Genomic DNA, 23,282 nt, shown 5'->3' with positions numbered 1-23,282 from the left:
ATGTTTTTTGTTTCGCAGAATATCCATACCAAACGAAGTCCAAACGTAATAAAAACTTATGGGGATTTTTTTGGAATATTTATGATTTTTGGGAAGAAGAATCAACGCGAGGCGATGCACGGAGGGCCCACAAGCCTTGTAGCTGCCACCAGGAGGTATGGTGGCGGCAGGCAGGCTTGTGTCCACTCCTTAAGGCGGTTGGAGCCCTTCTTTCGCCGGAAGAAAGATAATATCTAGAATAAAATCGTGTTAAAAGTTCAGCCCAATCGGAGTTATGGATCTCCGGGAATTTAAGAAACGGTGAAACGCAGAATCTGGGAGCGCAGAAACAGAAGGACACAGAGAGAGAGAGATCCAATCTAGGAGGGGCTCTCACCCCTCCGCCGCCATGGAGACCATGGACCAGAGGGGAAACCCTTCTACCATCTAGGGAGGAGGTCAAGGAAGAAGAAGAAGGAGGGGGGCTCTCTCCCCCTCTCGCCCGGCGGTGCCGGAACGCCGCCCGAGACATCATCGTGTGACGGCGATCTACACCAACACCTCCGTCATCTTGACCAACATCTCCATCATCTTCCCCCATCTATATTCAGCGGTTCACTCTCCCGCAACCCGTTGTACCCTCTACTTGAACATGGTGCTTTATGCTACATATTATTATCCAATGATGTGTTGCTATCCTATGATGCCTGAGTAGATTATCGTTGTCCTATCGGTGATTGATGAATTGCTATGATTGGTTTAATTTGCTTGTGGTTATGTTGCTGTCCTTTGGTGCCCATCATATGATCGCGCGCGTGGATCACACCATAGGGTAAGTTGTATGTTGATAGGACTATGTATTGGCAGGCTAGAGTGACAGAAGCTTCAAACCTAGCATAGAAATTGATGCATATGGGATTGAAGGGGGACCAATATATCTTATTCTATGGTCGGGTTTTACCTTAATGAACGTTAGTAGTTGAGGATGCTTGCTAATATTCCAATCATAAGTGCATAGAATTCCAAGTAAGGGATGACATGCTAGGAGAGGCCTCTCCCACATGATACTTGCTATCGATCTAGTAACGTAGTCAATTGCTTAGGGACAATTCCGCAACTCCTACCACCACTTTTCCACACTCGTTAGACACTCGTATGTTTATTTTTCTAACCATCCCCTAGTTTTATTTACTTGTTCTTTACTTTCTTGCAAGCCTTTTCTATCCCTCCTACAAAGTACTTCTAGTTTCATACTTTTTCTAGGTAAAGTGAACGTAAAGTGTGCGTAGAGTTGTATCGGTGGTCGATAGAACTTGAGGGAATATTTGTCCTGCCTTTAGCTCCTCGTTGGGTTCGACACTCTTACTTATCGAGAAAGTATACAATTGATCCCCTATACTTGTGGGTTATCAGTCTTCTACTTAGAATCTTTTACACATGAGAGAAGTTACATCTCTAATTGATATCCTCTTTTCTTTCACGTCCACCGTTGCATTTCTTTTTCAGTTTTGGTGGCTTCGTGAAAGGATTTGTCTTGAGTGCGTATCTTATTTTCCTACATCTTGATGCACTCTTTGGCCGTGAAGATTATTTTTCCTCATGCTTGTCTTGATGAGGGTTTTGCCATTTCTATTGGTATCCCTCCTCTTGACAAGGTTCTTATTTCCTATCTTCACCATGGGTTGTCACAAGCGTTGGTTCTTACTTTGTTTATTAGTAAGCTTGTGAACTCATTTTCTAGTATGTGTGTGTGGGAATGATATGTCTTGCACTTTGTTTCTCATTTCATCAAGACTATGTTGATGAGTAATGCTCATCCTTATCTTAGTCTTCTCAAGTGTTTTGCCATGACTCACACACATTATTTTGGTTGAGCCTATTCTTAAGTTGCTTCCATTGGTGTTCCAAAAGTACCTTACCAGATTCCCGGAGATGAAGAAGCGACCCTACCCCCTGGTATGTGGCGCTTTCCTAATCAAAAGATAGGAGAGCACCCCTTCTCCCGAAGTTACGGGGTCTTTTACATGTTGCTCAACCAATTGTTTTGTGCAAGTGATATGCTTATTGTATCATCTATCCTATTGCACTCGTTGTGTGTTTTTATTAATTTTGGGGGAGCAACGATCCTATTTTGTGCACTTGTATCAAATACAAAAATATCTTATTAGTGCACAAATCATGGGGAGCTTCTCTAGTTTTGATAAAACACTCTATTGCCTTTATCATAATATCTTTTATTCATGTGGTTCGAAGGACCATATGATTGTTTGTTCCATCTGGTATCTTTTGATTGCTTGCCTCTATTTTTGTATGTCTTTGTGGCATAAAATTCTTTTATTTGCAATCTTTGGGTCCTCGATATAGTTCACTTTCCTCCAACTTCTTATCATTATATATGTGTATTTCTCTGCACTCATTTGTTGAGAAGTACACACTTTTTGGAGGACCACCTACTATATTGGCTTTCTAAACTTTTCGCCCATTTTGGCAATCGATGCCAATGGGGGAGAAGTTTAGAGAGTTTACTTTGGATATGTTTAGAGGGTTTTGATTTTATTGCGTAAGCATTTACTTCGTGCACGCATGCATTATTGCTTTATATTTGTGCGCTTGGTTATGCTTATTTCCTTATATAAACTCTCTTGAAGTGGTTGTCATCAATTACCAAAATGGGGGAGATTGTTATAGCATATTTCTCCATATGTGGTTTTGGTAATTAATGACAATCCCTATGGACTAATGGTTGCCTTAGGTTATATTTATAGGATTTGTCCATAGACACTTCTTGAAGTCCATCTGTTGGGTTCAATGAATTTATATGATGACCAATGTAGTATTCAAGGTGTTATCCAAAGAATGGTCATAGAGACACAAGGTTGATCAAGAACGTCAGACAAAGAGTAAATAAAGATGATCAACACACAAAGCGTACAAGATGTACCGAGAGGGATCAAGTGATCCCATGGTATGGTAAGCATTGTACATTACGTGTTTGTGTACTAACCCATGGTCTTCGTGAGAATTCTATGTGGGGTTAGGTGTGTTTTCATGGGCTTGCGTCTAGAGGAAGATCTCATACAACCCATGAAGGATGACGTCAAGTGGTGACCGTCATTAAGATTGCGGCGTGCAAGTTCAAGTGGATTAGCACGAAGATATCATGCTTGGAGTTTGCCATCCATTGTGCTGGCAATGGACTTGTGGAGATATGTTGAAGAGAGGCTCACCTATGTTGTGTATGTGGGAGCAATCGACTAATCTTCATCAAGCCAACGCAATCAAGAAGGTGGTCCATCTTGAGGAAGCCAAGATCATCGTCATCTAGCTCAAGAGGACGAGGTGCAAGGTATAGGTTTGCCCTTGATAGGTTTTCTGTTTTAGGATAGATTGTCGTACTGTCAAGGGGGCTCTCAAGTGAGTAGCTTGATCGTATCGTTCGTTGAGAGCTCAAACCATTTGCATCCTTGCATCATACTTCTTGGTTCTTGTTGGGTGTTTCTCTTTGTGAGTTTTAGAGCTTATGGTCATCTTCATGACAAGCTCGAGTTCATCGAAAACGGAGTCCATATGCATCTTCTATGTTGTTTTCGATATTGGGAGTTTTTACCGGTCTTATTCGAAGAAGGGTTCTCACCATTTTCTTATGGGCCTTTTCTCACTTGCTTCTTATTGATATTTGTATCAAGATTTTGTTAGCCCATGTCGTTAGCTTTCCAACAAACTTGGTGAAAGGATCGATATGGTTGACTAGAGGGGGGGTGAATAGGCAACGACCACTTTTTAATTAATCTTAGCAAGTTAGGGTAAATAACATACAGGTTCACAAATATAACAACAATGGGATGAACAGTAATGATGCTAACAACAAGAGCTACTCAGACAAGTAAGAGATAGACAACAACATAAGCATTCACAAAGTAAAGGTTAGAGATAACCACAAGTGGAACCAATGAAGACGAGGATGTGTTACCGAAGTTCCTTCCCTTTGACAGGAAGTACGTCTCCGTTGGAGCGGTGTGGAGGCACAATGCTCCCCAATAAGCCCCTAAGGCCACCGTATTCTCCTCACTCCCTCGCACAATGCAAGGTACCGTGATTCCACTATAGGTGCCCTTGAAGGTGGCGCCGAACCTTTACAAACAAGGTTGGGGCAAACTCCACACAAAGCTTGGAGGCTCCCAACAAGACCACGAAGCTTCACCACAATGGAATGTGGCTTCGAGGTGACCTCAACCGTCTAGGATGCTCAAACACCCAAGAGTAACAAGATCCGCAAGGGATTGGTGGGGGAATCAACTTTTCTCTTGGTGGAAGTGTAGATCTAAGCCTTCTCAACCAATCCCTAAAGAATCAACAAGTTTGATTGGCTAGGGAGAGAGATCGGGCACTTTTGAGCTTAGGGAGCAACAATGGAGCTTGGGAGGGTAAGAGATGAGGTTCCACAGCTAGAAGAACCCCTTATATAGTGGGGGGGGGATCCAACCGTTTTCCCACTCACAACCCGTACCTAGCGGTACTACCGCTGGATGCAGCGGTACTACCGCTGGCACTCCAGCGGTACTACCGCTGGCCGCAGCGGTACTACCGCTGGCACTCCAGCGGTACTACCGCTGGCCGCAGCGGTACTACCGCTGGACCCATGGTAGTGCATAAGCACTACCGGGCCAACCACCGCCAAGAAAGTCTTCGCAAAAAGGTCCGTCCAAGTACAACCGCTAGGAAGGCGGTACTAAGCTCCTGGAGCGGTACTACCGCTGACCAGGGGCGGTACTACCGCCAGCTAGCGGTACTACCGCTGGCTCTAGAGGTACTACCGCTAGCACTCCAGCGGTACTACCGCTTGGGCCAGCGGTACTACCGCTAGGCACAGCGGTACTACCGCTGAGGGACCATTTGCCAAGAAGAGAAAAGCACAAAGGCGGGAGCCACTCCAAAGTTGTCGGCAAGGGGGAAAGGAGATGAAGTGTGCGCGTGCAAAATTGATTCCACCCAAACCTTTCCACTACGGTTCCCCTCTTAATAGTACGGCGTTCCTATGACTCAAATAAAGAGAATCGTAGAGTACATCGTGCTTCTATTCCATGAAAGAGGGGGCGAGTCATCTTGTGCCGTTGACGCGTGTTATCTGAAATCTTAACACACACGGTTAGTCCTTTGCGGTACTGTCATCAATCACCAAAATTACTTAGGCATAAACTATGCCCTAACACTTGGTTTCATTGAATTCGGAGTCTGTATGCGAAAGTTAGAGCAGTTTCAGTATCTAGAGGTAGTACCGCCAAGGCTAGAGGTAGTACCGCTAGGGTCTAGAGGTAGTACCGCCAGGGCTAGAGGTAGTACCGCCAGGGCTAGAGGTAGTACCACCAAGGTCTAGAGGTAGTACCACGAGGGTCAATAGGTAGTACCGCCAGGGGCTAGAGGTAGTACCGCCAGGGGCTAGCGGTAGTACCGCTGTGCTCGGGCTGTAAGTGGGGGTAACGGTCTGATTTCTTCCCCCACTATGTAAAGGGGGTCTTCTTCCTCCTTGGTCTTTTCTTATCCGTTGAGCTCGTGTTCTCCCCCCATTGTTGACCTTCTTAGAGCTTGCTAACTCTCATTCCCTCCAATGATTCTTGCTAGTTCTTGAGGGAAAAGAGAGAGGAGATCTAGATCCACATCTCCACCAATCACTTTCTCCTCTATGTGAGGGGAACCCCTTGGATCTAGATCTTGGAGTTCTTTGTGAGCTCCTTGTTCTTCCTCTCATATTTCTCCATAGCTTTTGTTGTTGTGGAGGGATTTGAGTGTGAGGGACTTGACCACTTTGTGTGTTCTTGCCATTGCATTAGTTGCATCGGTTTGAGTTCTCCACGGTGATACGTGGAAGTGAGAAGTTGAGAAGCTTATTACCCTTTGGTACTTAGTACCCTAGAGATTGTTCTTCGTGGATGCTTTGGTGTCCTAGAAGCTTGGTGGTGTCTCGGAGCTCAATCATTGTGGTGTAAAGCTCCGGGCAAGCGTCGGGGTCTCCAATTAGGTTGTGGAGATTGCCCCGAGCAATTTGTACAGGTACCGGTGACTGCCCCAAGGGTTGCCATTTGTACGGGTTCGGTGACCGCCCTCAAGTGTCCCTTAGTGGAATCACAACATCTTGCATTGTGCGAGGGCGTGAGGAGATTACGGTGGCCTTAGTGGCATCTTGGGGAGCATTGTGCCTCCACACCGCTTCAACGGAGATTAGCATCCGTAAGGGTGTGAACTTTGGGATACATCATCGTCTCCGCATGCCTCGGTTATCTCTTACCCGAACCCTTTACTTATGCACTTTACTATGTGATAGCCATATCGTTTATTGTCATATATCTTGTTATCACTTAGTTGTTTATCTTGCTTAGCATAAGTTGTTGGTGTACATAGGTGAGCCTAGTTATTTTAGGTTTTGTGCTTGAGAAATTAAACGTTAGTTTTATTCCGCATTTGTTCAAGCCTAAACCGTAATTATTTTAAAGCGCCTATTCACCCCCCCTCTAAAAAAACATTTTCTTGAAAATTTGTTTGAAAATCTAGATCATTTACTAAAAAACCAAAAACATTTTCCAAATTTGAAGAACATTTTTTGAAAATCCAGAGCATTTTTTGAAAAATCCAAAACATTTTTTGAAAAAGAAATAGAAAATTAAAAAAAATTCGGAACATTTTTTCAATTTTCGAAAATTAAAATTCAGTTTCTGGAATTTTTTTCAAAATTAGGAACATTTTTTCAAATTCTATGTCATTTTTTAAAATTTTGGAATATTTTTTCAAATTCTAGAACATTTTTTCAAATTTTGGAACATTTTCTAAATATTCGGGACATTTTTTCAAATTCAGAAACATTTTTCAAATTCCGGAACATTTTTTCAAATTCCGAAACATTGTTTAAATTCCAAAATATTTTCAAATTCCGGAACATTTTAAAAAATTCCTGTATATTTTTTAAAATTCTGAAATATTTTTCAAACTCCGGAACATTTTTTTCAAATTCTAGAATATTTTTCAAATTTTGAAAAATTCTAGAATATTTTCTAAAAGTCCAGAACGTTTCCAAACACAAACAGAAAAAAATATATAAGGAAAGAAGAAAAAAACCGATTCGGGGAATCTTCTAAAAAGTTCCCAAAACCGAAATAAACCGGCTGAAAACTAGTAGAAGGTTCTCAAAACCGGGATTTGATGAAAGTGTTAACAGACCGGTCCAAACTCAGTCGCTCGCTCGCACCTCATTTTTTTTCCTGAATCGGGCTTTCTTCCTTTTCATTATAAAGCATAACGGAAATACAAAATTTTCCTTCAAACCAGAGCAAGAACAAGGGAAAGAGGGAGACACTTGCACCTCATGTGCGAAGCGGCAACTACTTGCCGCCGCAATGAGCGGCGTAGAGGAAATTTCGGATGGAGATGCTCTTAGATATAGGTATAGAGAGAGTAGCATCAAAGGAGATATACCGTGAGGCTGTCAGCCCATTACTGCAAAGTGACCGAGCAGCCCGGCATTGAAGATGCACCGTGGACACGTCCGTTCCAGGTCAAAGCCCGTTCAATCACACGTATACACACACAGACTCTGACTCGCCGTCGTGAGCACGGCGGGGTGGTCAAACCGTCAGACAAAGGGAAGCCCTCTTCCAGCTCCAAGCCGGCAGTCTTGACTCTCGACAAGGAGACGACGCCACCAACCTGCCCACCACCCCCCTGTCCCTCTCCTTTGTCCTCTCAGAGACTGTAGGTACTCAAGTGTCCTACCGCCCACCGCGCTGTTCGAGCAAGCATCCATCACATGGCGGCGATCTCGCAGTTGCAGCGCATCGCGGGGCCGCGCCATGCCGGGGCGCCGCGGGCGGGGACTGTGAGGCGCGCGTCGGTCGCGGTCGCCGCAGGGAAGGCGCCGTTGCCGAGGCTGGAGGGCGCCAGCGAGGAGCTGAGGGCCGCGGCGGCGCAGAGCCTCGACTGGGCGCCGGCGCGCCGGCGCGTGCGCGCGGCCTTCGCGCCCGTGCTCCCCACGCTCGACCACTGCCTGTTCAAGGTCTCGTCTCTGCTCCCTGTCCCCTCTCCTGGGGCGGCTGTGTTTGATCCTTTCACTAGCTCGTCATGTGCTTGCTTCAGTAAAGGGTCCGAATGGTCAAAAGTAGTCAAACATATTTCAACTCGCCGAGTAGTCGAGACTAGAACTCACATCACATGCAGTACCATTTCTGATCTGAAATTACTCATGATTTCTGAGTGTGCGTGTTATTTGTATAGTTGTACTACTCGTGTCTAGGTTAGGGCAGTCCTACGCCTTAATGCAATATGCAAATGGGCAGAACTACACTTGAATGCACATTGTATGTAGTTGCTTGAGCCACGATCTTGTTCCAAAGGTGATAGGTTCTGTAGCGTATGTTATCTGAGGGTTGCAACATATTTCGTCGGTATTGTTGATATGATCTCTGAATATTCAAATGCGATGTCGATTGGTCTTTTCTTTCTCACCTTTTGTCTCCTACTTCTCATTCTGTAGATGGCGCCCAAGGGAATCCAGATGGAAGAGGTAAGCACATGATGGAGATTCTGAATTGACCTTCCCTTGTATTCAAGCTGCTTATATTTGGTTCAAGTAGTTCCCTGGTGGCAATGCAATATATCTGTTGCACAAGTGTATCTGTGAGACTGTGACACAAGTGACAAGCATCTTCTCCTATTGTAAAGCTGGTATGATGGCATCTATCAAAAGACGGATATCTTAAGCTAGTAATATCAGGTACATGCCCAGGGAGTATTGAGGAAACTAAGTAACTACAAGGAGCGGCATGATTGTGTTACTTGCAGCTAGCCTAAAAAAGAAACTAACATTAGCAGGCACTTTGAATCTTGATGAACTGTTTTATAGCTTCTTTTCCTTTGTGTGACAAGTGGTAGTGCCTGTTTCTGTAGAATTTTGAGACCAACTCAAAGGGAGTTGAAATATTCTGGAAGAGTTGGCTGCCTAGGGAGGGCACTCCCACCAAGGCAGCGCTTTTCTTCTGCCATGGGTATGGAGATACCTGCACTTTCTTTTTTGAAGGTGATTACTCTTCTGTTATGTTCCCTGTTGAGTTCTCTTTGCTTCACCTTTTTCTTATCTATATCTTACTAGCTTGAAAATATCAGGGGTCGCTAAGAGAATAGCCGCTGCTGGATATGCAGTATATGCTATGGATTATCCTGGTTTTGGATTATCGTATGGTCTTCATGGCTACATCGCAAGCTTTGATGGAATGGTGGACCATGTCATTGAACAATATGCGAGAATAAGAGGTTTCTGATGCATATCTCCTGTAAATGAGGAATATATCTTCTGTGGAATAATATAATATTTGCAACATAATGCAATGATTTCGAATGTTCAGGAAGGAAAGACGTGCAAGGGCTCCCATACTTTCTCTTGGGGCAGTCAATGGGAGGTGCGGTGGCTCTGAAAGTACACTTAAAGCAACCAAAAGAATGGGATGGAGTGCTTCTTGTTGCACCTATGTGCAAGGTAAGTAAAGAACTCTCGATGAAACTCATCAAATCTAGCATCCCATTACATTCTCTTGTTTGGAGATAAGCTGCATTATAAAACTCTAAATGGAACTCATCAGATCTAGCATTGCATTACATTCTCATGTTTGGAGCTAAGCCACTGTTTAGTGTGTACAACCTTTCTGATGGACTTATGCTTTTGTAACTGTACTTTTTTTTTGCATTTAACAGTCTCGAGATATGTTGCACTGTAATTGAAGGAATCTCTGGTTAAAGCTTGGCTTCTCATCAACTATATCATGAAATGTTGCGTTGAGTCAGCACTTGATGATACTTAACTTAGTCAAGTAAATTTAAAATTTACTTGAATATACAGTGACAATCTGCAGATATCCATCTTTACTCCGTGTTATAACAATCATTTATGACCATGCAGCAACAAAATTTCAAAATAAAGTGATACTCCCTCTGTAAACTAATATAAGATCGTGTATTTGTCAACAAAAAAGTGCTATGGAGGACCTCGTTTATACTATTGTTACATGTATTTTATCTAATGGCATGGGTCATTTCACCATCTTTATTACAAGGCTCTGACTTCTATTTGGCAAGATTTCAGAAGATGTCACACCACCAGCGCCAGTGTTGAAGGCATTGAGCATATTATCATGCCTTCTTCCAGAAGCGAAGTTATTTCCGCAAAAAGACATAGGAGATTTGGGATTCAGGGATCCAGTGAAGAGAAAATTAGTAAGTATCTTGACCATGTCCTTTTATTTTATTCAACTTGGTTTGTTTCAATGCAATGCAATATCTAGCATGTAGCACATTATCCAAGTAGTGGCACCTGTCTTATTTGTTTGTATACTTAATAATATTCCACATTCGTTGGTTCATTTGTGGCAAGGTACTTCGTATTTCTACATTTGCCCCTCTAGTGCACATTTTTGTAGTAATCAAATATTCTATTGCAACAATCAGCACACCTCTTTAAAAAGGAATCGTACAACATGGCTGGTTGAAATACTGAAATGCTATAGATCATGATCATCTCTGTTTTCACTTCTCAGTGTGAGTACAACGCGATATCATATAATGACCAGATGAGGTTGAGGACAGCAGTTGAACTTTTGAAGGCTACAAAGGACATTGAATCCCAATTGGAAAAAGTCAGTATCATCTGCACCTTTTTCTCTTGTACTCCCTCTGTAAAAGACTTTTTAGATCACTAAAGTAGTGATCTAAAAATGTTATTTGAGCATCACCTGAATCAAGAAGTAACCATTGTCATCTCTTCTTATTCTAGAAGTACCTAAAATGTAAACACTTCATACATGTTATCACAGATTTGTTCCCCATTGCTGATTCTTCATGGAGCAGCAGACCTGGTAACCGACCCTCATGTGAGTCAATTTCTGTACGAGAAGGCCAGCACGAAAGACAAGACCCTGAAACTCTATGAAGGTGCCTACCACTCTATCCTCGAGGGAGAGCCTGACGACCGGATTTCAACCGCCATCAAGGACATCATTTCCTGGCTGGATTCACACTGTTGAATACCATTGTGCATGGTCTCGTTGATCTGGACCATTCTGTTCCACTTAATATTGGATGAATCAAATAATAATACTCGGTGTCTGAGGACTTCACTTTTTTTTCTTTTTTCTTTTTGCAAATGAGGCCTTCACTTAATTAGTGAGCATGAAATTCTATGCTGCTTAGTTTCAGGAACGTGTTGTAGAGAGATTTTCTACCCCATTTTCCGGAAGTCCGGTTTCACATTTTCATTAATTTGTTAGCAGTTGGCTATTTGATGCCGTTAGCAGGGGCTATGTATTTGTTGTCTTCTTGATCTTTGATGTTTTAGTTGTTACTCCCTCCAATCCATATTACTTGTCTTAGGTCTTTGATAGCAAACTTCTACGTCAACTTTCTGACTAAAATGAATCTCTTATTCATATGGCATAAAATGGAAAATCTTGATCGAGATTTCTTCTCAATTTCCATGGTACAGTCCCTTTGCATGCTACAGTTCCATTACTTACTACCTGAATTTGCTATATACGAAATTCTGACATCTACCGTAGGTGAAGGTAATACTGAGCCGAATAGTAATGAGGGGAATGCAAAATCTAGCAAAGGTAAGAAGGGTGAAGGAAGAATAGCAGTGACCTACAAAAGGAAAGCACCGAATAAAAGGAAGGAGGCTCGTACTTAGAGTATACAAGTCGTGAAATTCCCCACTAGTATAAATAAAACTCATGAAGACTTATAGCTCATTTGAGAGGACACTGTTGTGGGGTCAGGAAGAATTGACAGCGACCGGGAGGAGAACTCAGGGTGTGATACCCTAGCCAAACGAGAGAGGGGATGGGGAGGGGAGGGGTGTTAAAAAAACCTAAATGATAACGTCCACACGTGTGGCACGAGACAACATGGTGCATACGTCTCTATAACCATTTATCTTGCCACATCAAACATATGACATCAGCGGAATCTTTTTGGTTTTTAGACTTAAAAATGTTTTATCTTTTAAAAAATCCAATTAAAAATCCGTTTTCATCATTAAGTTCGTCCTGACAAGATTTTTAAAACAAAATCCCTTATTGATATGTTTTGACGACTTTTTTTGGGGACTACAATTTACCACGTGTTTACACTGAAGTTGCCAGGGTTTACAATAAAGTTGACATGACATGTTTCATCTAGTTTTCTTCTAGATTTAAAGCTACCATTTTATTTCAACTACTTTTCATGGTAATTTTTATTAATTGGCCATGGCAATAACCACGACAAATTCAATTCATGGATCATGGCAGCTTTTTGTAATTCATCATGGCAAATTGACTTTATAGATCATGGCAATTCTAGTATTTTGAAAGAGAAAAACATTTTTTGTATGAACCATGACAAATTTTAGTGCATGTATCATGGCAAATTTAAGTAATTCACCATGGCAGTTTTAGTTTATAGTTCATGGCAAATTTGAGCCAGTGACCATGCATTTTTAAAATAACCGATGACATATTTTTTTTACTTATGAACCATGTCAAAATTATTTCATGGATCATGATAAATTTTAGTAATTCATCATGGCAAGTTTAGTTTGTTATTTTCCTTTTCTATAAGATGTCAAAGTTTATTTTAAACGTAGAATAAAAAGTAGTTAGAAAATATCATGACAACTTCAATGTAATCATGATGACAATTTACGTGTAATAGACATGATAAATTTTAACCTTCAAAAAGAAATCGTCAAAACATATCAATATGAGATCTAGTTTCGAAGATCTCGTCGTGATGGATTTAACGGTTTTCCAACCTAAATTTTTATTTAAGAGATAAACCATTTTTAAAAATAAAAAGACAAAAGATTCCTATTGACATCACCACTTTTATCATTTGTGTATACATACGGTGACGTGACGCAACCTATAATAATTGAGTGTGTGAGCTGTTGTTTTTCCTACCATAAATGTGGGCGTTATCGTGACCCTAAAAAAAGAGGCTAGGGCGTTGTTTTTTCCCTCTTGGTTTCGGTTGAAAAGAGAAATATTAGGAAAAAAACAAAGCGAAAAAATCAGCTTTGTTTTCATCTAAAAAAACAGCTGAAACGGTTTCAACTTTAAGCAGATCCTTTTCTTTTATCAAATAGACCTTTTTTCTATAGGTTGGAATGGCTTATCATACTTACCGCACGATAAACAAATCCTCTTTAATACTCTCTCTATCTCAAAATAAATTTTGTTGATCTAGTACTCCCTCCGTTTCAATTTACAAGTCCGACATATGTATCTAGGTCGTCAATTTGACCAACTTAATAAAAGTTATATATAACAAAAAAATATATCATTGGAAACTTTAGATGATCTATTTTTTAATGATATAATTTTTATATTAAACAATATATTTTATATAAGTCATATTAGCGATATAGATACATGTGCATGCCTTCTAAACTGTGAAAGGAAGTATAAAATTTACACTAATTTAATATTTTTTTATAAATTTGAGCCATTTATTTTGTGATGGAGGAAGTATTAAATTTGCATCACTTATTCTATAGGATGAAGGGAATAGTACTCCCTCCGTTTCTAAATATTTGACCAGTGGTCTATATACGAAGCAAAATGAATGAATCTATATTCTAAAATATATCTATATATACATCCGTTAGTCTACTATTGGAATCTGTAAAAAGACTCATATTTAGGTACGGAGCGAGTAGTTAGTAGAGGTAGAGAAAAAAAAAGGTTCTGCCGTATGGTGTAAAGTAGTATAAAAATAATCAAGTAAAGGGACACACCTGCAAATACACACGGAACAGCTTCTTTCCCCTCCGTCTTCGTCTTCGCCGGGTCAGGTGGATCAGCGGCCGCCACTGACGATGTCGTCCCTCAACTCGCTCTTCAACCGCTCCTCCCCCTTCGGCACCAAATGGTTCGCTTCCCTCTCAGATCCCATCACTGCCCCGCTTTGGCTACAGTTCCTCTTCTCGGTTCTCATCAGCGATCTAGGGTCGGCGGGTTTCTCGCGTGATTATTAGGAGTTGTAGATTTAGAATTCCGCTCAGGAAGACGTTCGGCGGATGGTATGTGTGGCGATGGGGAAAAAGTAGCAGGCATCTGGATCCTTGGGCGGCGAATTACTGTTGCTGGATGGGGTATATTATAGCTTCGTAGGAAAATTTTGAAGTGGTAACATGATCCATATCAGGCTTAATATCGGATTGGAAAATCGTATGCCTGTTTCGTTTTATTCATGACCTGTGTAAGAGTCACCAGAATTGGATTGACCTAATAAAACTGAATAAATGGTTGTGTTATCCCAACTGGATCATACCCGGTGGCTTTGCATAACAATTTACGGTTACGATATTGGAGTGCTAATGAAAGAAGCAATCGACTATCACCTACTAGTCAGTTCTTATCCTAATCATTTCATGTTTCATATTGTACTTGCAATTTTACTTTCAGTTTACGGTTCTTGCTTTGTTTATACTTGTAATTAACAGAAGTTCCCTACTTTGTGTAGCAAAACATGCCTGAATTTGATCATTTCGAGGATCAAGCTGCTGCGCAATAGGAGGGAGATGCAACTGATAAATATGCGCAAAGAGATGGTTCAATATCTTCAGACGGGCCAGGAGTCTATTGCGAGGATTCGGGTAAATTAGATTTACAGCTATATATGTTTCCCATGGTTCCAGTCTTCTCCTTGATGCAGTTCTCTAACATGCTATTATTAATAATAGGTGGAGCATATTATTCGGGAGCAAAATATATTGGCTGCCTATGAGATTGTTGAGCTTTTCTGCGAATTTGTTCTGGCACGAGTCCCTATTGTTGAGGCCCAAAAGTAGGTCATGATTTATCAAATCTGATCTTACTAATATACATGTTACTATGTAGATATCACGATTCTTTGTTTCTCTCACTTACTAGAATATGATTAACAGCTACTGATTTTATGATGGAACAGGGAATGCCCCTTAGAATTGCGAGAGGCAATAGCTAGTATAATCTTTGCATCAGGAAGATGCTCAGACTTGCCTGAGCTGATGCATCTCCGTAATTTGTTTACCACCAAGTATGGGAAAGAGTTTGTTGCTGCTGCTATGGAATTGCGCCCTGATTGTGGTGTTAATCGCACTGTAAGAAGATCTCCAATATATGTTTTCCTTCAGAAATTGACGTTGTGTTGCGTGCGAATCTAGCGTCTTGTGCAATTTCACAATTTGAGCATTGTGTATGCAGATAATTGAGAAGCTTTCAGTTAAGGCTCCATCAGCGGAATCAAAGTTGAAGGTTTTGAAAGCTATTGCTCATGAGTACAATCTTGATTGGGATTCATCTAATACCGAAGCAGAATTCAATAAGAAATACGAAGATCTGCTGGTAATATATGCTAACCTTTTGCTTTTCTCCTAATTATTAGACATAAATGGTAATGGACGTGCTGTTTCGTGAGTGAGCTTTAAAATTATGTGTTCTATCACTACTTCGTAAAATGAAATAAACTACCATGCTGGAAGAACTGCTCGTTTTAACATCTCGATGGATTTGACATGGGTACACCGACGTTTTAAGACTCCTCAGTCCTCACCAGTGTTTCAGTTGAATTTTAAAAAAATTCTGTATATGTGCCCTTTCTGACATATGATGGCAGATACTGAGAAGCCTTTTGTGATGTGCCCTTTCTGAATGCTGGGTATTCATCCAATTTTCTTTTCTTTAAATGTAGTATATGAACCAAACAACACAACACTAGCAATATATGAACAAAACAACACTAGCATAACGGCAATAGCAATATTTCAATAAATCACACCATAAAGACATGAATACATAAGTACTTTTGATTGATAAAGTGATGATATCCTTCTTACGATATAACTGTGCGGTCGCCTTTTTGAAAGAGATTCATGACATCTTCATCCTTCACTTGAATAAAAAAATCTCGCTCAACAAATGTAACCAAACAATTGTTCAAATATTCATCACCCATTTTGTTCCTTAGCTTATTCTTCACATGGCTCATTGAAGAGAATACTCTTTTAACACTAGCAATAGCTACTGACAGAATCAATACCAACTTAAGAAGCTTGTAAACAATATGATATTGTTCATGTTTGTTTGTCTCAACAAGCATAACTGAAAGCTGACACAGATTTTTCAGGTTTTTGAAACCTTACATCTCTGTGCACATTAGTAACATACATGTTTAGTTGCCATTGAAGTGTTTCTAGTTCATCACTTGTAAAATCAGAAGGATTAAAACTTTGTAGCAAGCCTAACCAACTTCTATTGGTCATAAGCAGCAAATAGATGAAGTGGACAGAATGTTGTCATGCAAGAAAGTAGCTCCGTGTTTACCTCATCAAATTTGCCATTCAGCTCACTGATTTGCCAAGCAATGACACCCACAAACATATCAACTTTGAAGCAGTGGTAATTGACCGCACTATTAAATAAACCCCTTCTAGGCCGGCCAACGGGAAAGTAAGGACCCTCCATATCAACAACTTTGATCTTATGCTTTTTACAAAAAGATGTGACATTTGTAAGAAAATCATCCCATCCAACATCGGTCCTCAAAGCCTCCAAGTAATACTTTGTGTGTCACCAACAAGCTCAACAGCATGAACAATATCTTCGTCTTCCTTCTCCAAATCTTTACACAACTCATCTGCATATTCAAATATTTCTTGCATCAAGTGTGCCATGAAAACAAACTCAAATGATCAAAATATTGTCTCTATGGATAGAGCCGCTTGTGTCGCCGCACCATGGTACTCGTCTCCAATGTTGCGAAGGACTTGTCGTAGTGCACCATACATAGAGATGACACGGTTCACGGTTTTGAAGTGAGAACCCCAACGTGTATCACATGGCCATTCCAAACCCATTTCCTGATTCAGCCCACTCCCTGTTTCTACTCCTTCCAATTCCAATGCATCAATGAGTTATTCAGCCTTTCTCAGTTGACTATGGGAAGAGGGGAAGACAAAGACACAGGTTGGAACCGAGTACAACTTTTATCATTGATCATCATTTTATTTGTGCATCAATCAACTGTTTAACAAAAAAAAAACTCCACGGTGCCGTGCCTACGGGACGTTACCTCGTCTTGTGCGAGGCGTGTGCGTACCGGGTTTATCGCTGCATGCCATCCTATGAGCTAACAACGGTCACACTTATTTAGCTAGCTAGCTACTAACTGAAAAAGAGATTGGCCTCAACGTGTACATGCACACGTGACAGTGCCATTTATTTGCTAACCGAAAACCAAAGCAAGCTATCTTAACGGGCAGAAGTACTCATAGTGCCCGGCGCTGCTGCTATTTTGCGACGCTTCAATCCATGTGGCGCAGAATGATTTGCCGAATTTGCTTCCTTTGAAGGATGTATCCTACAAATTAATAACATCGGATTCAATGTTAACAACATCAATTTTTTTGCAAAGCGAACAAAGCCTAACAAATAAATAATAAGCAAATACATGTTTGCTCAAATAGGTCGGAATAGTTAGGAATATGATTCATATAAAAAGATGTGGGGGTTGATACAACAGATATTTGTACTTTGCTCAAGCGACTTGTTTCAACAAACATCACATAGTGATACAGCGGCAGGCACAATACTACCTGAACATGCTCAACCATTAAATTCTATAGTAATACGTTGGTGATTTTGTAATAACAAACTCTCCATATAAGAGAATAAAGTTTTGATAATACTGATGGCGATAGATTGATGAGATCATATCTATAAAGAGGATTATTCACAATTAAATGAGAGGACAAGAAAATTCTGTCATTTACAGGCTTCGTGAACACATCAGAGAGAAAGATTAGGAGTATACCTTTTGCTGCCACTTTCTGCACCATCAAACATTGTATATAGTAATTGAAAACATTCAGTTTTCATACCTTGTGCAATATCCTTGATCTTCTTATGAGCATTTTGAAATTTGAACAATATTAAAATTATCCTATAATAATAGACAATATATAGAAACTAACCATCAAGAGTTAACAAAATAATATGTGTGCGCAGAGGAGTACCTTACTTTTTTCCTGTCTTTTGTTTTTTCCATTCTGTTTATAATTCATGACTGCTACGTAAAGAAGTCTTAACTTATCCCACTTATTTTGTAGTGAATAGTTTTCGTACTTTATTTCATTAATTCTAAGCAATTCTTACCGTAAGTCGTTCAATATTAACGACGACATTTTTATTATATCATTCTTCATGCTTCCTAAGTTTATGAGCCTTATATATCTTTCGCAAAAGTGTTTCTCAGCTTTTTCTGTTTATATCGCATTCGGCTTATTCTGAACTTACAAATAGATAATTGACAATGATATTATCATATTCTGTATATATACTGGACACATTCCGTGAGTAATATTGAGATTGTTTTTCTCAAAAAATAATAAAATTAAAATTGAAGCACATGCTTTAACATAATTAGAAGTAAAATCCTTCTTGGAATTTTTTTTGGTAACTCTGTTTATCATAAAAAAAACAATCAACAGATGCAATATATGCAACATCGTAATCATTATATGTCTTAGTTTTCAGGTAATTGCTGTCAAAATGACCAATTGGAAGTCCATATTAGGCACTTATCGTGTTGGACTTCCAATTGGTCACTTTGACAACAATTACCTGAAAAACTAAGACATATAATAATTAAGATGTTGCATATATTGCATCTTCTTGATTGTTTTTTCGTGATAAACAGAGTTAACGAAAGATTTTCCGGAAAGGTTTTTACTTCTAATTATGCTAAGGTATGTGCTTTAATTTTAATATTACTTTTTTTTGCGAAAGTCAATCTTAATATTACTCACGGAATGTGTCCAGTCTGTATACAGATTATGGTAATGTCATTGTTAATTATCTCTTTGTAGGTTTAGAATAAGCCGAAGGCGATATAAACAGAGAAAGCTGAGAAACACTTTTGTGAAAGATGTGTGCAGCTCATAAACTTATGAAGCACTATTAGTGGTATAATAAAAATGCTGTCGTTAGTATTGAACGACTTACGAGAAGAATTGCTTAGAACTAATGAAATAAAGTACGAAAACTATTCACTACAAAATAAGTGGGATAAGCTAAGAATCCTTTACGGAGCAGTCATGGATTATAAACAGAATGGAGGAACAAAAGACAGGGAAAAAGTAAAGGTATTCCTTTGCGCACACATGTTATTTTGTTAACTCTTCATGATTAATTTATATATATTGCCTATTATTGTAGGATAATTTTAATATTGTTCGGATTTCAGAATGCTCATAAGAAGATCAAAGATATTGCACAAGGTATGAAAACTGAACGTTTTCAATTGCTAAAGACAATGTTGACAATGTTTGATGGTGCATAAAGTGGCAGCAAGAGGTATACTCCTAATTCTTTCTCTCTGTTGTGTTCACGAAGACTGTAAATGACAGAATTTTTTTGTGCTTTGATTTAATTGTGAATAATCCTTTTTGTAGATATGATCTCATCTATCTATTGACATCAGTATTACCAAAACTTTATTCTCTTATACGGAGAGTTTGTTATTAGGAATCACCAACGTGTTACTGTAGAATTTAATGGTTGAGCATGTTTAGGTAGTACTATGTCTGTCCCTGCATCATTGTGTGAAGGTTGTTGGAACAAGCCGCTTGTGCAAAGTATAAATATCTGCTGGATCAACCCCCACATCTTTTTTATTCAAATCATATTCCGACCTATTTGAGCAAACATGTATTTGCTTATTATTTATTTGTTAGGCTTAGTTCGTTTTGTAAAAAAATTGATGATGTTAACATTGAATTTGATGATATTAATTTGTAGGATACATCCTTCAAAGGAAGCAAATTCGGCAAATGATGCTGCTCCACATGGATCGAAGCGTCGCAAAATAACAACATCGTTGGGCTCTATGAGTACTTCTGCCCGTTAGGATAACTTGCTTTGTTTTTTGGTTAGCAAATAAACAACAGTGTCACGTGTACATGTACACGTTGAGGCCAATCTATTTTTCAGTTAGTAGCTAGCTAGCTAAATAAGTGTGATCGTTGTTAGCTCATGGAATGGCATGCATCGATAGACCTGGGACGCACAAGACGAGGTAACGTCTCGTAGGCTCGGCATAGTGGAGTTTTTTCCGTTAAACAATTGATTGATGCACAAATAAGATGATGATCAATGAGAAAAGTTGTACTCGGTTCCAACCTGTGTCTTTGTCTTTCTCTTGCCACAGTCACCTGAGAAAGGCTGAAGAACTCATTGATGCATCGGAAGGAGTAGAAACAGGGAGTGGGCTGAATCAGGAAATGGGTTTGGAAGGGTTCTCACTTCAAAACCGTGAACCGTGTCATCTCTATGTATGGTGCACTACGACGAGTTCTTCGCAAGATTGGAGACGAGTACCATGGTGGGGAGACACAAGCGGCTCTATCCATAGAGACAATATTTTGATCATTTGAGTTTTTTTCATGGCACACTTGATGCAAGAAATATTTAGATACACAGATGAGTTGTGTAGAGATTTGAAAAAGCAAGACGAAGATATTGTTCATGCTGTTGAGCTTGTTGATGACACAAAGTATTACTTGGAGGCTTTGAGGACCGATGTTGGATGTGATGATTTTCTTACAAATGTCACATCTTTTTGTAAAAGCATAAGATCAAAGTTGTTGATATGGATGTCTTTACATTCCCATTGGCCGGCCTAGAAGGGGTTTATGTAATAGTGCGATCAATTACCACTGCTTCAAAGTTGATATGTTTGTGGGTGTCATTGCTTGGCAAATCAGTGAGCTGAATGGCAAATTTGATGAGGTAAACACGGAGCTACTTTCTTGCATGACAACATTCTGTCCACTTCATCTATTTGCTGCTTATGACCAATAGAAGTTGGTTAGGCTTGCTACAAAGTTTTAATCCTTCTGATTTTACAAGTGATGAACTAGAAACACTTCAATGGCAACTAAACATGTATGTTACTAATGTGCACAGAGATGTAAGGTTTCAAAAACCTGAAAAATCTGTGTCAGCTTTCAGTTATGCTTGTTGAGACAAACAAACATGAACAATATCATATTGTCTGTAGCTACTGCTAGTGTTGAAAGAGTATTCTCTTCAATGAGCCATGTGAAGAATAAGCTAAGGAACAAAATGGGTGATGAATATTTGAGAGAGATTTTTTTATTCAAATGAAGGATGAAGAGTTATATAACAATATCATGAATCTCTTTCAAAAAGGCGACCACAGAGTTATATTGTAAGAAAGATATCATCACTTTATCAATCAAAAGTACTTATGTATTCATGTCGTCGCCACTGCGCACCGCTCCTAACCCGTGACCAACTTGTTTCGCTGACAACCGCGCACCCTGCCCCAGCTGGCCGCGAGCATCGCATGCTAGCCATCGCCGTGCCGCACGTGTGGCGCCTCTGCCGCCCCAGATGCATGATCTCCGCCCACTTCAGTGAGAGACATCGCGAGCGCTGCCGCGCGTGACGGATGCGCACTGCATGGGTCGGCTCATGATCCTGGTCTTTTGTCTCCTGGTCTTTTGTCTCCCGCCGTTGTCGAACAGATTCAACTCTACCAGAGTAGCCTTGGCGCTGTCGTTATTGCCGTCCGCGGAGGAGATGGGTGTGGTGATCTGACGAGGATAACTTAATGGCATCGAGACCCAACAGTGCTCGTTCTTGTTGCCGCCGTTCATGTAGTTCCTACTGCCGTTGCTCGGCACTTCGGGTTTTCCACCGCCTCCACATCTCGGTGCTCCTCGGCGACTAGGCCAGGATGAGCGAAACGACTTCCAAATCCCAATCCGCGAAACCTAGCAGATCCGTGTGTGTTTTGTTTCCAATCTGTAATCGTGCAAGTGGGTAGGTGGGAATCATCAGGTATGTCGGTTTGGTGGAGAAAACAAGAGAGTTTGTATCATGTTTGGTTTTTTGATTGTGATGTGGAAGCCGTGAAAAAAACAACTGAAATAGTAAAACATAAAATAGTATGACGGACTAAGAATACCTATTTCTTTTATTAGTATATATATATATATATATATATATATATATATATATATATATAGATAGATAGATAGATAGATAGATAGATATAGAGTATAGGTAAAAAGAAGTCACAGACCCCTCAAAAATAGGAACAAAGAAATCAGAGAACTTATTTCAAGCCTCTGTTTATGCCTACAGTTAGCTCATCCGAAAAACTAGAAACTCACTTCATTTATTATGTGCTTGTCTGCAGGACGATTCCGGATCATCAGTCCGCCAAGGCCAAACACCTAAAATTGAGAGCTCTCCAGGCTCTTCCATTTCCAGAGATAAACCATCGATTCTACCTGTCAACGACACAAGCAAAAATAAAACTCCCGAGTCCCCGAAGTCACCTGCTGTGAGTTCAAGAGCATATGCTGCCACCAAGAGTAATGTGGCCGTTCAAGAGCATCACCCCCCTGCCGCGGAGAGATCATCGTCCGCTGGCCCAGGCTCGTCAGACGTGCTAGAAAAGGCCCGAGCTGCCATTGTTGCAGCCACCCGTGCCTCCGCCGCCGCCTGGACAGCGGCAGAACTTGTTAACAAGGTTAAAGTTACAACTCAATGATTTGTGCCTGCTGTGGAGGCGAGATTTGATGGCTCATTGTCATGACCTGATGAACATGTATCTTTCATTGCATGACAATTATGTGTGTTCCTCTGTAAGTGTGTTGCTTGGTCGCATGCAGACCTTTCTTTCATGGACCATGAACTGTAGCAGATCATAGCAGTGGTGAAAACCAAATGTCCTAGCAGTCTGCAGCACTAAGGACTATCAATCGATCGCTCCTTCTGCCACAAAGTCTGTACATTTGGCTGGTTGATGTTATTCTGATTGGCACCCTCATTCTGCAGTTAAAATACGCGTGCATTGGGAGTCTCGATGCAAACCATGGGTCAAAACACCTCGATTCCAGATGCTCTCCCGCATAAACCACGACTCAGTGAGTTGACTGATTAGCCTTCTCTGCTGCAGCTCCTAAATTTCACTCTCTTTTAATCAGTCAGTTTCGGCATCACGTGGTGGTTCTTTGATTTAGGTTCTACAAATGTGGTGGGTTTCTGCAATTTATTCCTCATATACGAGTATTTCACAAGTATAACTCATCGTTGTCCGGCCATGGTGAACCCTGGCGGTGGTAATGACGATGATGATGCAAACACGAGCAGACGTGTTAGAACCCGGCGGTGCTGACAACGGTTTTTGGTTGGATGTTGGATGATTTCAATTACAGA

General features: G+C 40.4%; 2 protein-coding genes across 2 annotated transcripts; both read left to right on the top strand.

The window, feature by feature from the left end:
* Nucleotides 1-7,576: 7,576 nt before the first annotated feature.
* On the top strand, nucleotides 7,577-11,363 carry LOC123444146 (caffeoylshikimate esterase-like). Its single transcript, XM_045120771.1, has 8 exons — nucleotides 7,577-8,020; nucleotides 8,498-8,527; nucleotides 8,911-9,040; nucleotides 9,127-9,273; nucleotides 9,366-9,496; nucleotides 10,093-10,230; nucleotides 10,551-10,649; nucleotides 10,827-11,363. Exons 1-8 carry the CDS (start codon nucleotides 7,775-7,777, stop codon nucleotides 11,034-11,036), a joined length of 1,131 nt encoding a protein of 376 aa, XP_044976706.1. The 5' UTR covers nucleotides 7,577-7,774; the 3' UTR covers nucleotides 11,037-11,363.
* A 2,409-nt stretch (nucleotides 11,364-13,772) lies between these two features.
* Nucleotides 13,773-22,907, top strand: LOC123444145 (IST1-like protein). Its single transcript, XM_045120770.1, has 6 exons — nucleotides 13,773-13,920; nucleotides 14,515-14,647; nucleotides 14,735-14,838; nucleotides 14,962-15,133; nucleotides 15,237-15,377; nucleotides 22,258-22,907. The coding sequence occupies exons 1-6, from the start codon at nucleotides 13,868-13,870 to the stop codon at nucleotides 22,612-22,614; spliced, it is 960 nt and encodes a 319-aa protein (XP_044976705.1). The 5' UTR covers nucleotides 13,773-13,867; the 3' UTR covers nucleotides 22,615-22,907.
* Nucleotides 22,908-23,282: the final 375 nt, after the last annotated feature.

The sequence above is a fragment of the Hordeum vulgare genome, chromosome 3H (genome assembly GCF_904849725.1).
Source record: "Hordeum vulgare subsp. vulgare chromosome 3H, MorexV3_pseudomolecules_assembly, whole genome shotgun sequence".
NCBI lineage: Eukaryota > Viridiplantae > Streptophyta > Magnoliopsida > Poales > Poaceae > Hordeum > Hordeum vulgare.
The sequence above is the reverse complement of the archived record's forward strand: the minus strand, read 5'-3'. Positions and strand labels throughout refer to the sequence as shown.